Here is a 17,678-nt window from a genome sequence, read left to right on the forward strand (position 1 = left end):
CTATAATGCATTTCTCCAATGCTAAGTTGAACAGTAGGCATGCAAGCTCGTCACCCTGTCTAAGGCCGTAGTAAATGCGGGGGAGACGTCTCTTTATATCTTTACATAATTAGTGGTATTAGCCATCGAAATTTTAGTCAGCCGGATAAGTTTTAAGGGAATATTGAGTTCAGTCATTGCCACATAAAGTTTAGGATGGAGAACGCAATCGTAAGCTGATTTAAAATCTATAAACAGATGGTGTGTGGGTATTCCGAATTCCGTCACATTTTCTAATAACGTCCCGAGTGCGAAAACTTGGTCCATAGCAGATCTGTTGGGACGGAAACCACATTGATACTAACCAATTGTATTCTCGACATATGGCTGAAGCTTACGATAGATTAGGTTGGAGAGAACTTTATATGCGGTATTAAGTAGTGTGATGCCTTTGTAATTATGGCATTTCCCATAAGTGTCAAGTGTTAGGTGTTAGCTTCTAATATTTATTTAATTAAATTCTAAACATTTTTATGAAACATATTCTTAAGAATCTTGCTACAAGTGCGCATGTGCAATAGTTATTCATTTGACTCGTTCGGTCGTTTAAGAATTGTTACGAATTAACTCGACCATCTCCCCGAAGTGGGATGATCGAGTCGGAGGAGGGAGTTGTGATTATAAAAGAGGTGGTGACACATGCGCACGGGCTTTTTCTTTGCACAAGTTTGAAGTTATACAGTTCACGTAAAATCGGTGAAGTAAATTATAGTGAATTAAGTCATCATTGAAGTGTTGCATCTTTTTATTACCTACCCGTATGTATAAAAACTGAACAAAGGAAACTTTTAGCCATTTATCGCAATATTATTTAAATTAATACATAAATCATTCAATTGTATGACTTCACTATTCTGTAAAATAGCCCAATGGAAGTTGTTCGAAATACATAATTTATATTTAATAATTTTTGATGAAGGTGTTCCCAAATATTTTTTCTCGGCCGACCGTCACATTTGTTAGTTGAATCATTGTTGAGATTTACTCGGGCTACATTAGACACATTTTTATTTTGATATACTTATACTTTTTGTTAATTATAATTGATAATAGTTACGTCCACTATTTAGAATTTTATAGTGAGTGTTTAGTGCGTTTTTGAGAACTATCGTGAGGCAAAGTATTAGCTAATATCAGTCTAACCTCTCTTTGTTCCCAAACTAATATAATTTCTCCAAATCCTTACGGCTGATAATATTGTGTGCCTTTCATTCTGGTAAGAAGATATTGTAACGAGGTATGTACTCAGGACCTATTATTCTAGTATAAGATTGTGTAGCGACGGCCACCGAACCGTTATTTGTGGTACAGAAGTATATTAAGCAAAAAAAGGTCACTCAATTGATATAAAGTTAAATTATTTTACGAAGTAACGTTGGTATTTTAGGTTTTCTCGTTTCGTATTATTTATACATACAAAATTTACGAGTTTTTGCCGAATATTCCAGGCTAATATTTATCATCGCCGTGCGCCGTTTGCAAGTACATACTTATCCCGTTGGATTACATTGGCCGGGCGCGGCTCCTGCCTCAGCCGGGAGCGAACTGTTGAGCGTGCGCAGCCGGGTTCCCTGAGCGGCAAGAACCACCAGAACGCGAAACGTAAGACATTTCAATTGAATAACGCGGGAATTGCATTGCTATTTAAATAAAGAGAATCAATATTTAGTAAACTGACTACCAAAAAATGGAAAGTTTAAATGGTATTGTTTTGTTGTTGTTTGTTCGTATAAATATATGAATCTTGAAGATTTGTCAATATTAGACTGAAATATGAGCATTTATATCAATTTCTCCAAAACATTTGAAACAAATTGCATTTTGAAACAAATTACACCACTAGATAGAGGGATAAATGGAAAATTAAAAAAAAAATATAATTCTTAAAGATTGTTCAATTATTGACTGAAAAATGAGTCATTGAATGGGAAGAAACCGTCTGCCTCGTCTATATCTATATTAATGGCATTTACTAGAAAATATAGAGAATGGATATAAACATCATTTACCCGTTTAACTATCACATTAATAATTTTTGTATCACAAACGAGGATACCCTCATTGTTGTCTTAAAGATTTTGTTTCTCAACTTTGTGATACCATCACATAACTGACAAGCATAGACTACTCATAACAGACGACAAGAAGATCTACGTATTGTTGCCATCGAAACCATAGTGCACAAGCTTGCAGGGATATACTATTTTTTCTCGGTTACCTTTTCCTTCTTCAACAAGATTGATAACGGGATGAAGTGAACGGAAACCTGACTAAATGACTCGGTTTTTGATCACGAATTTTTAGATCTATATCACAACATCGCGGTGCACAAACGTATAGAAGTTATCGAGCTGCCATTATGGAAGTCCATATGTGAGGATTTATGGGTGTCTTACCAGGGAAGCAACGCGTTTCAACCTTAACATATGTGTAGTATACATACCTTCTCCAGTAAGTATTGATTATTTCGAATTATTTCTTAACAACATGATCGATGTAATTTGTAACAGGATAAATCAAGAAGCAACTATAATATTAGGCGACTTTAATATGACAAATATTATGTGGCAGGTCGACGAAAAACATTTTTCATGCATACCGATTAAACTAAGCCATGGCAGAGTAGAAAATACATTCTTAGATGATATCACCTTTTGCAATCTTAAACAGTGCAATATGGTTAGGAACACTTCTGAACAAATTCTGGATCTAGTGCTAACTAACTCCCCCAAAACGGTAAAGGTGAGTGAATGTCTAAATCCACTCATACATTTGGACAGTCACCACCCTGCACTTGAAATCGAGCTTGTAGCGCAAATACAATTAAAATATCTTAAGCATAGGAGAATTCCCTGTTTAAATTTTAATAAATCCGACTTTACTAAAATTGACGAGTCTCTCTCTCGTCTACAATGGACTGAGATTTTGGGATCTAATGGAGACATGATTCAAATGGTGGAAATTTTTTATGCAAAAGCTTTACCAATACTGAAAGAAAATACGCCATGCACCATACCAAAATGTGAATCTTACCCTCCCTGGTTTAGTACACCCTTAATTAAATGCGCGAAAGAGAAACTTAAATACCACAAAAGATACAGGTTATATCATAATCTAAGAGACAAACAAACTATGGGGGCGTAGGGTTGGTAGAAATGAAACCCCATATACTTAAACACACATGTATATTTACTCTAAAATAAATCAATACAATGTATCGTTTAAAACAGTCTACCGGTAGCTTGTGTCGCGATACGTGGCGTAGGTACGATCGTACGACCTGCCGGCGACGAAGCTCGGTAAAGACTAGCGTCTCCCGCGCAGTGTTGCCAGTCCCCACAAAACATTCGATTTATTAAGAACGGAGATATGATGAAATGCTTAGGAAGAGCTATAGAACTTTTAAAGAAAACGCTGCTTCAACATTGAAACAAAATCCCAAATACATAGGGTCCTACGTTAATAACTAAAAACGTAATAGTTGTTCTATACTAAACCAAGTCCTCTGGGGTTCTAAACAGGCAAATAAATATGGCCAAGAAATATGTGATTTATTCTCAGAATACTTTCAATCAGTATACCACCTACAACCCTCATTAACAACAACATCTTAAGATATGGATTCTCCTATAACTGAAGGTCTAGTCCCTGGGTGTTCTTCCTCGTTGCATAATGGGATCCTGGAAGTATCTGAAGTTCGCTCCGCCATTAAGAAGTTAGACGTAAACAACGATAGGGTTGGATAATATACCTAATGTTGTGTTAAAGAAATGTGCCGAAAATATATCGATTCCCCTATGCATGATTTATAACGAGTCTTTGCGTCAAGGAGTGTTTCCTACCGTATGGAAAGCTGCTCGAGTAACACCTATTCACAAGGGCGGAGACAGAAACGTTGTTCAAAATTATAGACCAGTTTCAATATTACCAGCACCTGGAAAAGTGTTTGAATCTCTTATTCAGCAGAAATTTTTTTGGCATGTTAAACAGAACATACACCCAGAGCAACACAACATTTCATGCCAAAGAAATCGACCACTACGAATTTGCTTGGTTTCACTGAGGACATAGCGAAGGGAATCGATAACGGACAGGAAATCCATGCGATATACACCGACCTCAGTAAAGCTTTTGACCTCATCTGCCACGATTTACTACTGCAGAAGATCTTTTCCATGGGCATTCATGGGTCATTGTTTAGATGGTGTGACTCCTACTTAAAAAATAGTACACAACTGGTAAAGATCCGAGGGCATGTGTCTAACGGTCAGCCTATACCTATGGGTGTACCACAGGGGTCACACTTAGGGCCTTTATTCTTTATAATTTTTTTAAATGACTTGGCATATAATTTAAAGTGCAATTTTAAAATGTAGGCTCATGATTTAAAATTTTACCAACGTATTCAACAAGATGTCGACAGAGATTTTCTGCAGGAGCAGCTAAAGAGAGTCAACATATGGTGCGGGCTGAATAGAATAATTTTAAATGAAGGAAAGTGCTGCTGCATAAAGTTTTCGAAAAAAAAGACATCTTCACCATTAACATACTGCATAAGGGGCCAGAAACGTCAAGAGGTTAAAAGCATAAGAGATTTGGGTGTCATAATGGATAGTTCACTAAGTTTTAGGGAGCCCATAGATAGTATTATAAAACGATCCTCAAAGCTCTCTGGTTTTATCTCCAGAATTACAGGGAGTCTTACCGATCCCAGTGTCGCTGTTACTATCTTTACCAGCCTCGTTAGAAGCATATTAGAGTTCAACAGTTGTGTCTGGTCTCCAATGTATTTAACTCATTCAGCGAGGCTGGAGAGTTTTTATACCATTTATCCTTTAAAAATAATAAATGTGCAATTTAAAGTAAATATGAGGATAGGTTAAATTTTTATACCTTGGAATATCTGAGCGTTCGTAGGGCAAACATCCACTTGCTATATCTATTTAAGGTAATTAACGGACTTGTGGATTGCCTAGAAATTTTAGAAGGTTTATCCATACAAGTCCCTCGGGTCGGGAGTCGTTTGTACAATCGAAGATGTTTTCACATCCCACATTGTCGAACAAACGTTGCCAGAAACTCTCCAATTAATAGGTTATGTCGCTACCATAATGAAATTGAACAGAGTTTTGACATTGTTCATGGTTCTCTGGCCTCAGCTAAGAGTAGAATTAGGACACAGTACCGATAATTTATTTTCTTAGTTCAAATAGTTTAATTCTTTTATAGTTTGTATTTTAATGTTTGTGGTTGTTTGTATTAACACTGTATATTGTATCTACTTGATTTCGCTGGTCGTGTCCACATGTTATAGGGACGGCACCGCTTATTATATTTTTTTGTATCTATGTCAATTTATATCATGTGTTTGTCCTAATAAAAAAATTAACCATGTTATCATTAATAAATAATTCTGCCACGTGATATACGGTTGGCAAAACAATAAAATTAAAAACGCTGTTTTATGATAAGATAGCATGAAACAGCATTTAAAAATCAATTAAATATATGTTTTTGTTTTAGGAATATCTGTCGAAGGCTTAAGTACGATTACCAAACAAGCTGAAGTAGTAACTTTGTCGATGTATATACTTGTAGGTGATTAGTACGTGTCGTAATGAAACAGTGATGTGTTGAACAGACAGTTGTAAACGTTATCGTCATGAAACAATAGTTTGTTCTGAAAAGAACAGTTAATTGGCGTTATCGTTAGACCACGATATCGAACTATTCTGAGAAGAACACGTTCGTACCCTTCGACGGTTGCGCGCAGAAAAGGACAACTTTTTGCCGCGCCTCGATTTTATCGTCTACGCACCCTTCGCATCTTGGTACCACATGTTACCACTAGTGGCCAGTGTAGGATAATATTTGTATATAAATCTACAGTTTTTAAAAATTAAACACATTCCACATTCCATCTTCACCTCTTCTCAACGAATTATTAGGAAGTTTTATTTTAACCAAATAAGGACTAATCAACCTAAACCAAAACAACCTAAAGTGGTGACCCCGAGAAGAACACCAAGAAAATTGAAGATGACGAACACAGAAAATTCCGGTACAGAGCGTCAAATTTCATCACATCCGTCGAGCCATGAAGTCTCCGGTATCTCACTGTCACTCCGTGTGCCACCTCCAGAGCAACAACCAACCTTTGACACCCTCATCGGTGAAATAAGAAGGTTGTCTTTGGAAGTTGCCGAGCTACGAGCACAACCTCGCGACAACTACCGCAACAGTCGTTCTCGCCACCATTTACAATCACGCTCGCGGAACGCATCAACAAATCGAAACGAAAACCGACGAGAGTCGCAGATGGAAGATCGAAGCCGGAAAAAATCTCCATGCTGTACTGCTATTACCATCATCGCTATGGTATGGACGCGAAGAAATGCGCACCACCATGCAGTTTCAAGCCCATAAACCAGTCGGAAAACTAAAAGTAACGCTGGCCGCGGCGGGAACCGGCGTTACCGAATCATCACACCGCCTTTTCGTTACCGACAGGGTAACGAAACTTACCTTTTTGGTCGACACAGGAGCCAATATCTCCGTGCTACCAAAGACAAAAGGCTCACGTGAAAAACCACTGCCATTTCAACTCTACGCCGCCAACAACACGGTCATTCCAACATACGGAGAGAAGTCACTCCAACTTGATCTTAACCTCCGAAGACCATATACATGGAAATTCGTCGTAGCAGATGTATCTAAGGCAATCGTGGGAGCAGATTTCTTGCAGCACCACCACCTCATTGTCGATGTAAAAAACCGAAGACTGATCGACGGGAAAACAAAGCTGGTAACAAACGCTCAACTCAGTACTGCAGACATACCTACAGTTCGTAGTATTGACATTGAGCAATATTACCACAGCATTCTAGCAGATTTCCCAGGCACAACCAGAATCACTTCAATGAAGCTTAGTCCCAAACATTCCGTTGAACACTTCATTGAAACAAATGGACCGCCCCTTCACTGCAAGCCACGCCCCATTGCACCGCATCGTTACGAAATGGTCAGGAAAGAATTCCAAAACATGATCGATTAAGGGTTATGCAGACCAAGCAAAAGCCCTTGGGCATCACCTCTTCACGTCGTGCTAAAGAAGAATGGAGACCTGCGCGTGTGTGGCGATTACCGAAGGCTCAACGATATAACCAAGCCCGATCGGTATCCCATACCACGTATACGTGACTTCACATACCAACTCGCAGGGAAGAAAATTTTCTCCACACTCGACTTCAATCGCGCGTACCAACAACTGCCAGTCAGCGAGCAAGATGTGGAGAAAACCGCCATCATCACACCTTTTGGTCTTTTCGAGTTCCCGCGCATGTGTCCTGGTCTAAAGAACGCCGGACAGACTTTCCAACGCTTTATTCACGAAGTACTGCGCGAACTCAACTTCGTATTCCCTTTCGTTGATGATCTACTCATAGCATCAATCGACGAGGAAGAGCACCGAAAACATCTACGCATCGTATTACAGCGACTAGAAAAATACGGCATCACCATCAACCCATCAAAATGTGTTTTCGGCCAGCCAACTGTGAAATTCCTCGGTCACAGCGGAAGGAATACAGCCACCCCAAGAGAAGGTACAAGCTATTACAGACTTTGCAAAACCACAAACCGTAGAAGAACTATACGTTTTCTCGGTATGATAAACTTTTACCGTGAAAATATCAAAGATGCCGCCACTATACAAGCGCCTTTAAATACCTACCTGCACAACGTCAAGAAGCGTGACAAAACTAAGATCGACTGGACCACTGAATCAACGCAAGCTTATGAAGCATGTAAAGAGAGCATAAAAAACGCCGCTTTACTTGCTCATCCGTCTCACCAGGCGACACTTGCTATATTCAGCGACGCTAGCGACAAAACAGCTGGTGCCGCACTCAACCAATTTATCAACAACTCATGGCAACCACTCGGCTATTTCTCGAAGAAATTCACCGACGCATAGACTCGCTACAGTACCTACGAGAGCTACTCGCCATCTACATGGCTGTCAAACATTTCCGCAAAATGTTCGAGGGACGAGAAATAATAATATACACCGACCACAAGCCGCTATCTTTCGCTTACACAAAAACAAATACAAACAGCGAATCACCGAGACGCACCCGACAGCTACTTTATATCAGCGAATTTACCACTGATATACGACACGTCAGTGGATCTCAAAATGCAGCTGCAGATGCATTATCACGTGTCGAAGCAATCACCTGTCCATCGCCAATCGACTACAATCTACTTGCAGAAGCTCAAGAACGCGATAGCGATACCATTAAAGCACTCAGTCTACAGAGCAACTTATGTTTCAAGAAAGTCAACCTGCCCGTCTCAAACATCAAATTACACTGCGAAACTTCAACCTCACAGTTACGTCCGTACCTACCAGAAGAATACCGACGTACCGCATTCAACGCAGTACATAACTTTAGCCACCCTGGTATCAAGACTACGAGAAAATTAATTACGCAACGTTACTTCTGGCCCTCAATGAACGCAGACGTCGGCAAGTGGGCAAAAGTATGCCTACAGTGTCAGCGCGCCAAAATACAACGCCACACATCAAGTCGATTATCAATTTTTTCACCAACCGAACGATTCGAACACGTTCACATTGATATCGTTGGTCCGCTACCTACCGCGGCCAGCGGGCATCGATACCTCGTGACAATGATCGACAGAGCAACGAGATGGACCGAAGCATACCCACTATGCGAAATATCAGCTGAAGACGTCGCCAAAGCGGTATACGAAGTTTGGATTTCCCGTTTCGGTTGTCCTGTAACAATAACAACGGACCAAGGACGCCAATTCGAAAGCAGAGTATTTGCATCTCTTTCTCGCTTACTCGGGATCGAAAAAACGCGTACAACTTCATAACACGCACAGTGTAATGGTATCATCGAACGATGTCACCGTGTCCTTAAAGCCGCATTAAAAGCAAGACTACAGACCGCAAGAAGCTGGATCAACGAGCTACCAACCGTCCTACTCGGATTACGCGCCGCTATGCGAAGTGACACCGGCGTAAGCGCCGCCCAACTTACCTACGGATGCAACATACGCTTACCCGGTGATTTCTTATCAACGACCCGCAATGACGTCATCATGGACTCTGGCTACATCGATCAGCTGCGCGACGCAATACCTAACTTGCAACCAATGCCGAGTCAACCACACAGCAACACAAAACCCATATTCGTACACCGCGACCTGCAAACATGTGAATACGTACTGATACAACCACGAGTACCTGCAACAAGCAAATCACATCAAGTGCGAGCGAACTACATGAACCATCAAATAACCTGAAACATCAAAATGACAACAACCTGAAACAACAAGACACTGGGAACACCTCAATACCTACAAGAACAACTCGCCGAGGCCACGTCATACGCCTGCCGGTACGCTTCGCTAGAGGGGGAATCCTGTAGGTGATTAGTACGTGTCGTAATGAAACAGTGATGTGTCCTGACAAGGACAGTTGTAAACGTTATCGTCATGAAACAATAGTTTGTTCTGAAAAGAACAGTTAATTGGCGTTATCGTTAGACCACGATATCGAACTGTTCTGAGAAGAACACGTTCGTACCCTTCGACGGTTGCGCGCAGAAAAGGACAACTTTTTGCCGCGCCTCGATTTTATCGTCTACGCACCCTTCGCATCTTGGTACCACATGTTGCCACTAGTGACCAGTGTAGGATAATTTTTGTATATAAATCTACAGTTTTTAAAAAATTAAACACATTCCACATTCCATCTTCACCTCTTCTCAACGAATTATTAGGAAGTTTTATTTTAACCAAATAAGGACCAATCAACCTAAACCAAAGTAACCTAAATACTATATACTGATACGTCAGTAAAGAGGCATAGACTTTAAGAAAACTCTTAAAGTTAAAATATGATAAATATTTTTGTGGTTAAACCACTATAGAAAGTTAAGTTGAAGCGGAAATAACCTATGATGGGTATGATGATAGGCATGGAGATACAATTTCTTAAACAAACAAAATGGAAGCTCTTCGGTATATATATATATATATATATATTGAATTAGACATCCAAATTCCATATGTATCGCAACTAATTTAAATAAACAGTTACAGTTTCATAACCAAATTACAACAAATAAGGTACAAATGGATTTATATAATTCATATATAACTTTCAATAAAGGAAGGAACTTCTAACTATTCATAAATTTGTTTAAATTGTATAAGGAAATAGATGAAAATAAAAATATTTTAAGCTCTCATCACTCAACACACAACAGTTTAGGATAAATGTGAATGTAGAAAAAAATTCTCAGCTCACAGAGATGGTAACATTATTTGCCCTTTCGCGACTCATGAGTATGTCTGTCTTGAAATGAGACAACTTATAGGCACGCGTGAGCGTTTTCGCTCGGTGATAAGACAAAATGTATATAAGTTGCAAGAGTACCGTCGTTCACTGTGACTCGAGAGACAAAGTTTAATCCAATTAAAAATAAATGACGTCCCACGTCCGACGTAAAGTAGCCAAATAGTACCATGCGTGTTACGTGTACGCGTACGTACGGAACCCCCTCTCACACAGATAATATAAAGGAAAAAATATCAAAAAATAATTCACATCTTCCAAGCCGGCTGGTCACCGAGGATGATTATGACCAAAACCCTCCAAAGGTTCAAACAAAAACCAAGATAAAATCAAAAACAAAACTAAAATGTGCAACAAAAATACCTACCCCGACTAATAGTACCACTACTAAGACTAGAACATCAAGAAAACTCCAAATTTTTACATACAATGTCAAAACACTCAAGATTCAAGTAGCCCAATCTAGAGAGGACTGGCTATCTTTGGAGGAGGCCTTCTTCTTACAGAATGAAGAATAATAGTTTAATAGTAAGCTTAAGGAAAAACTAACACAAGTAAATTTAGGATACAAACTTAATTACTAACAAAACTAATAATTGTATGTAGGTAAACTAAATTAATCTAACCTCTTGTTTTATAAGTAAGAATTTAAAGACTTATTTTATTATAATAGAAGATACAGTCCACTGTTTTGGAATACTTTCTGTTTCCAGGATAGTATTGAAGAGTTTAGTCAGAAATGGTGTAATTATATATTTTGTTTCAAGTAGCATTTCGTTTGAAATATCATCGGGGCGGTTCGACTTCTCGATTCATAATGTATGGTACTTTATCTGAGTCAAGTAGTTCAATGTGTTCAATTGTTGATCTTTTCGAGTACAGTTCTCTGTAATAATCTGTGGCAATACTTATAATGTCTGGTCTTATAGTTTTGTACCAGATAAATCTTTAAGTATGGATATCCATTGCCCCTTTTCTTGTAGTTGTTTTATGGCTTTTTTAGTTCCTCCAGTTTTTTCAATTAGGTTCTCCAAAGTCCGTAGTCTATGTATTTTCCTGTCTTTTCGCATACTCATTCTTAGATCTTTACTTAGTTGAGCAATGACTCTTCTAGTTTCTACTGTTTTAGGGGAGGTAAGTATAAGTTGTTCCCTGTTTTCCATTCTTTGTTTTGTTTTTTCCGACAGTATATCTTTTCCTTTTCCATGTACTTCTTTTTTCTTAATGAATTTACTTAGAATATCTGGGAATTTGTTGTAGATTTTCAGTGTATTCAACTCTGATAGATCTTTTTCTATGGTCTTCAATTCTGCTTGCAGTTGTTTGGCTGTTAGTTGTGGTTCTTTATTTTTCATTGTTTCTGTCAGGGGATGACCATGTCCATCTTATATTTAGCTTTTTCTTGTATAGTGAATTTAAATGACTAAGTGTTGTTCGGAAGCTATATCTATTAGTTTCTGTCCATTTCTTGATCTTTTTCCCTGGTAGTGAGCACCCATTATGATTTCCTCGCCGTCTTTCATAGTCCCTATTTGAGCATTAAAATCCTCCATCAGGATTAAATTTGTTAAACCTAATTCAGTTAGTGTTGTTTAATTTTTTATAGAAGGATTCAATGGTGCTGTCAGAAATTTTTTTGGTTGAATAAAACAGGGGGCAAACGGTCAGAAGGCTCACCTGATGTTAAGTGATACAGCCGCCCATGGACACGCTCAATGCCAGAGGGGTCGCGAGTGCATTGCCGGCCTTTTAAGAATTGGTACGCTCTTTTATTGAAGGACCCTAAGTCGAATTGGTTCGGAAATACTTCAGTGGGCAGCTGGTTCCACATAGCAGTGGTGCGCGGCAAAAATTGCCTTGAAAAACGCTCAGTCGTGGAACGTTGGACGTTGGATGTCGAGGTGATACGGGTGGATTGCACTGTAGGCGATTATACTTGTACTTTAGTCCATTCCTTTTTGAATAAAGGTAACATGATTTTGAGGGCTGCTATACGTTCTGAAACAGTTCAGTTTCAGTTGTAGTCTAATTCCCTACGAGGACCAGCAGGGTTGGGGAATGCGAAAGTTCTAATACGTAACTACTAAACAAATATATCAACCAATAGCTTGTATTTTTTCTCGATCTCCCTTACTCTCTCATTTGCTTCATGCTACGTTCACCCTTTTTCACTCTCCCTCAATCACTCCCTCCCTTTTCTTCGACAAAGGCGCTGCACATCTTCGTACGCTAATATTATTATTATTGCGTTTCATACGTAAAAAAAATACTCTCATGCGCCTAAAGAAGTTTCACTTCACAACTTTTCGTTAAGATGTTAAGATGGCGATAATTGTACTGAATTATTGCAAACAGCAGCTTTTGAGATCACGCAAAAACATGGCGGGTAAACGCCGTTTAGAGTTTTTTTTGAACTGCTGAAACGGTTATTGTTGTCTACCGAAAAGCGTGAGCGTTAATGTGTGTCTTTTCGTAGTACTGTCATAGCGTCGCTTATTGTATCCCGACTCACGCCTTTTGGGCCTAGGTTACACAAGCTGTCATTTTCGTACAAATTAAGTCTTCGACTTTCTATATACACTACTGTTAAGCCATCTTGTCTGAGCCCCTACCCCTAGACTCGACGTCTAGTATAAATCTGTGGGTCGAAAACTAATACCCCCTGATGGTTCGATGCTCGTTGGTAACTTATCTATAATCTCTGGCTAGAATATAGATTACACATAACCGTAAATAAGACTTGGCTTAAAGGTCTCGTTACCAGGCCATACAATTATTTTAAAAAAAAAAGCTTACACATATTTAATCTGTGAACTCTCATTGTCAGCTAGATACCTACATTTTTATAAACTTAAATTTTAATAGATATTAGTAAGTAGTAACAAGTTCTGAATGTAATAGGTGATTGATCATTGATATTTCTTATTTCATTGATCTCACAGGCAAACTAAACAAAGCAGAAAAACGTAAACGTAATATGTCTGAACTAACATAGTTTGTAATGAACTGTTGGCGTAATGTTTTTATACAATATATGAAGTTTTTAAAATTTTGAGGGCTCCCGTCAAAATCATGGAATTCATGGTAAGTAGAAGTAATTTATAATTGAATAAAAATGTATGTAGTACACTTTAGAATTCGATAGTAGTGCACTATTTATATGGTTTTGTTTGTGATTTGTATATTTTATCATTTTCTTTGTAATGTTTATAAATGTTTTCTAAAAAGTAAAAGTAAAGAGAGTAAAAGACCATTGTATTTGTATTCAGGAAAATCCCTGTCCAAATAAGGTCAATCCTAAATACAACAAATAAAGAGAGGACAACCTTCCTAAAGCTTAAAACTGCTGTAATTGCTCTTCTTTAATGTGTATGGGAAAATTGGCATTCCCTGGGGAGACCTTTACATGTTAAGTGGGCTCCTACTAAAATTATAACCTATAATTTAATATATCATATATGTGTTTTATTGTTAATTATTGCTTATCTTAGTAGGAAATTAAAAGCCTTTTTATAATCTATAGCCTATAATTTTCATTGAGGACACTGTGTATGTTAATATGTTTTGGCATAAAAACTGTAATATTAGGTTGGGGAAAAAGTCTTCGCATTATAGTATGAACATGTAATAAAATCTCTTTGGCTATACTATTTGTATCTGACTGGTTTTGGTATCATTATAAGATTAAATTTTTTAAAGAAGATAATTCTAATTTCAAATTAGGAAAATGTGTCATCTTTATTAATTTTTCGTACTGTCAAGATGAGTGAATCTAATAGTATCTAGTATCTGCTAGAGTAGGACAAATTTGGTTTTCATACAAAAAATTTGATTGGAAGCCCCAAAATTTCTATAGAAATGGGATCATGAATCCCACCTAGAAGATGGCAAAAAGTTATTGAACACACTGGTACCTACATACTTTCGTTGAATGTAAATAAACTATATTAAAAAATGTTGTGAATTTTCTTAAAACATGTGAAAAACTTTTTCACTCACCTATTATTTCTAAGGGAAAGCTAAGTATTGATTATATTTGGGTAAACCCATATGATATATCATGAACTGATTACTTGGCTTGAGAGTTACATGAACTAGTAGCTGGTATGAATATATGCTCTAATTTGAGAGGATACAAAAGTATAAGTTTTGAGGGAGTAGAAATGAAAGAAATGAATGGATGAATTTATTACGTGAAATGAGCAATGTGATGACATCTTTTTTATGTTAATACTGGAGAGGTGTAAGTAAGAATCATAAAGTTGATAACTAATATATTCTAAATAACGTGTATTGTTATTTTTATTTTCATATATCTAATATCATTTAAGTTGGTTAAGTTATAATAAACACAACTACCAGGGTTAATAATATAATTCCTTCCACTAAATTCAAAAACACATGCTACATTATTATCTTTAGTTGCATGTTGCATTAATTTTTAAAGATGTTAATGTCTGTAATCAAATTAGTCAGTTTCTCAAAATGTGTCAGGCACTCTCTTAACACATAATTATGCTGTTATGAAAATAATGGTGCCATTGTTAATAAACTTTGGTTAAAAGTTTAAGCATGATGGTCATAGATATCTTTTTTGTGTATGCTTTTTGATGTTTTCTTGATAACGAGCTATGGATGAGTAAGCCTAAGTAACAATTTATGTTTTTCGGAAATTGGTGCTGTGCTTTTGGTGGAGCAAATGTTGAGTGCCCCATTACTTGTGCTTACTAATGATATATTAGATTTAATGTTATTTCTTTAAAACTTGTTAGTAAGAAAAAATGCTGCAATATATTATACCTGAAGACACAAACCAAAATTGATCAGACTCACATGTCCACTGTCCATTGCTGCATGAGAGACGTTGATATTATGTTCATTTACAGGTTTTTTTTTTGGTGTCATTAAAAGAATGAATGCAAACAGTGGAACCACAGCGAAAGTATAGCATTACTATATGTCCAATAAAGCAATCTCGATGCATAAGAGTGTTTGTTGGGTTCACATATTAAACATCTCATATCACAATTTAAAATCCATGTGATCTCTCAGAGCACGCTCGGGTTCCTGCCCGGTGCCGTTTACGAGCTACAGCAGCGAGGTGAGGTGGCAGCGGGGCCCGCGGCGCGGGGCGCGGCCCTGCCCGCGGTACTCGGGGGGCAACTGCCTCGCCTCAACACCGACCAAGCCGATGCCGTCGCGCGCGCCAAGAAGTATGCCATGGAGCAGAGTATCAAAATGGTTCTCATGAAGCAGACGTTGGCGCACCAGCAGCAGCAGATGGCTTCGCAGCGGACGCAAGTACAGCGTCAGCAGGCACTCGCGCTCATGTGCAGGTTAGTGCCTTTCCTTGCCTCGTTTCATCACACCTCGCCCGATGATGAGAGCGATATCTCGAGATTCCCCAATCGGGTCGAGTCTGTGAGTCGTAAAGCTGAAAAGATCTGAGAGCTCCGAAATCGCAAAACCGAGATCGATGAACCAGACGAGTCCTAACGGTTTCCATTTGCGCAGGGTGTACGTGGGTTCGATTTCGTTCGAACTGAAGGAGGACACCATCCGGCAGGCGTTCCTGCCGTTCGGGCCCATCAAGTCCATCAACATGTCATGGGACCCCGTGACCCAGAAGCACAAGGGGTTCGCCTTCGTCGAGTACGAGATTCCCGAAGCAGCGCAGCTCAGCCTGGAGCAGATGAACGGAGTGATGCTCGGTGGCAGGTAGCGTATGACGAAACGCGCGTTTCGCGACGGGCCTTTACCACACGTTAGCGACTCGAGCCCTTTACGTTAGACCGTACACGAGCTCCGTCCACAGGAACATAAAGGTGGTCGGCCGGCCTTCGAACATGCCGCAGGCGCAGGCCGTGATCGACGAGATCCAAGAAGAGGCGAAGCAGTACAACCGCATCTACGTGGCGTCCGTGCATCCCGAGCTGAGCGAGGACGACATCAAAAACGTGTTCGAGGCCTTCGGGCCCATCACGTACTGCAAGCTCGCCTACGGCGCCTCCGCACACAAACACAAGGGCTACGGCTTCATCGAGTACGCTTCGCTGCCCGCCGCGCTCGAGGCCATCGCGTCCATGAACCTGTTCGACCTCGGCGGGCAGTACCTTCGCGTGGGCCGCGCCATCACCCCGCCCAACGCCCTGCTGGGCCCGCCCGCCGCATCCGCCATGCCCACGGCCGCCGCCGTCGCCGCCGCCGCTGCCACGGCCAAAATCCAGGCTATGGACGCCGTCGCCAGTAACGCCGTCGCGCTCGGTCTCACCAAGCTCAACGCGCTCGGAGTGCCCCCGGCCGCGGCGTTGCCGACGCTCGCCGCGGCGTTGCCTGTATCTCTGCCCGTGACGCTGCCCGCCGCGATGCCGGTGGCGTTGCCCGTGACCGTCCCCGTCGCGCTGCCCGCGTCGCTTCCTGCGGGCCCGCCACCGGCCGCCGCGATCCCCCCGCCCGGCGTGGTGATTCCGCCGGCGCCGCCTCGCGCCGAAATCGCTGCCGCCGAGAGCGAGGCCGGCGGCGCGCAGGCGGCGCTGCAGCGCAAGCTCCTCGATACGTCGCCGGACACGCTGCAACAACAGGAGTCGCTGTCGATCTCGGGGCAGTCGGCGCGCCATCTCGTGATGCAGCGCCTGATGCGGCGCCGCGTCTCTCGCACGCTGCTGTTGCGCAACATGGTGTCGCCTCGAGACGTGGACGAGGCGCTGCATCACGAGATCCGCGACGAGTGTGGCAAGTGGGGTCAGGTGCGACGGCTCGTCATCTACAACGAGCGCCAGAGCGAAGATGACGACCCGGCGCACGCGCACGTCAAGATCTTCGTGGAGTTCGCGGAGCCGGAGCAGGCGAGCGCGGCGGCTTCCGCCCTGGAGGGTCGCTACTTCGCCGGACGAACGGTGAGAGCCGCCCTCTACGACCAAGACCTCTTCGACCACGGGGACCTGTCCGCCTGATGCCTCACCGCGCCCTTTTTTTATTAAAATGTATTATACGTATTCACTATCAGTGTTTCTTTAACTTTTGTTACCTTTATTTTTTCATGATGATTCATCATATTATATGACATAGTAATAATAATTACTATACAATTTATTGCTGTAGTGATAGAGTAGACGGTTGTTCTGAGCCAGTGGACTGTAAAATTTATATGTATTGAATGTCAGGAGTATCTGTATAGTATATGTAATGTGACGTGCAAGAACCTAACACCCTTAAGCCATACAGACGTACCTTAACACATAAATAG

At 40.5% G+C, this 17,678-nt stretch overlaps 1 protein-coding gene across 4 annotated transcripts; it reads left to right on the forward strand.

Moving 5' to 3' along the window:
* The first annotated feature begins 13,252 nt into the window (after window positions 1-13,252).
* Window positions 13,253-17,437, forward strand: LOC123707316 (poly(U)-binding-splicing factor half pint). 4 transcript variants are annotated; one of them, XM_045657242.1, is made up of 4 exons: window positions 13,253-13,516; window positions 15,485-15,768; window positions 15,947-16,150; window positions 16,236-17,437. In XM_045657242.1, exons 1-4 carry the CDS (start codon window positions 13,505-13,507, stop codon window positions 17,383-17,385), a joined length of 1,650 nt encoding a protein of 549 aa, XP_045513198.1. In that variant the 5' UTR covers window positions 13,253-13,504; the 3' UTR covers window positions 17,386-17,437. The 4 variants fall into 4 exon arrangements, with proteins under 4 accessions (XP_045513198.1, XP_045513199.1, XP_045513200.1 ...); XM_045657243.1 differs by having other exon boundaries at window positions 16,248-17,437; XM_045657244.1 differs by lacking the exon at window positions 13,253-13,516 and adding an exon at window positions 14,118-14,342.
* The last annotated feature ends 241 nt before the right edge of the window (window positions 17,438-17,678 follow it).

This window comes from Pieris brassicae, chromosome 3, assembly GCF_905147105.1.
Source record: "Pieris brassicae chromosome 3, ilPieBrab1.1, whole genome shotgun sequence".
NCBI classification, from domain to species: Eukaryota; Metazoa; Arthropoda; class Insecta; order Lepidoptera; family Pieridae; genus Pieris; species Pieris brassicae.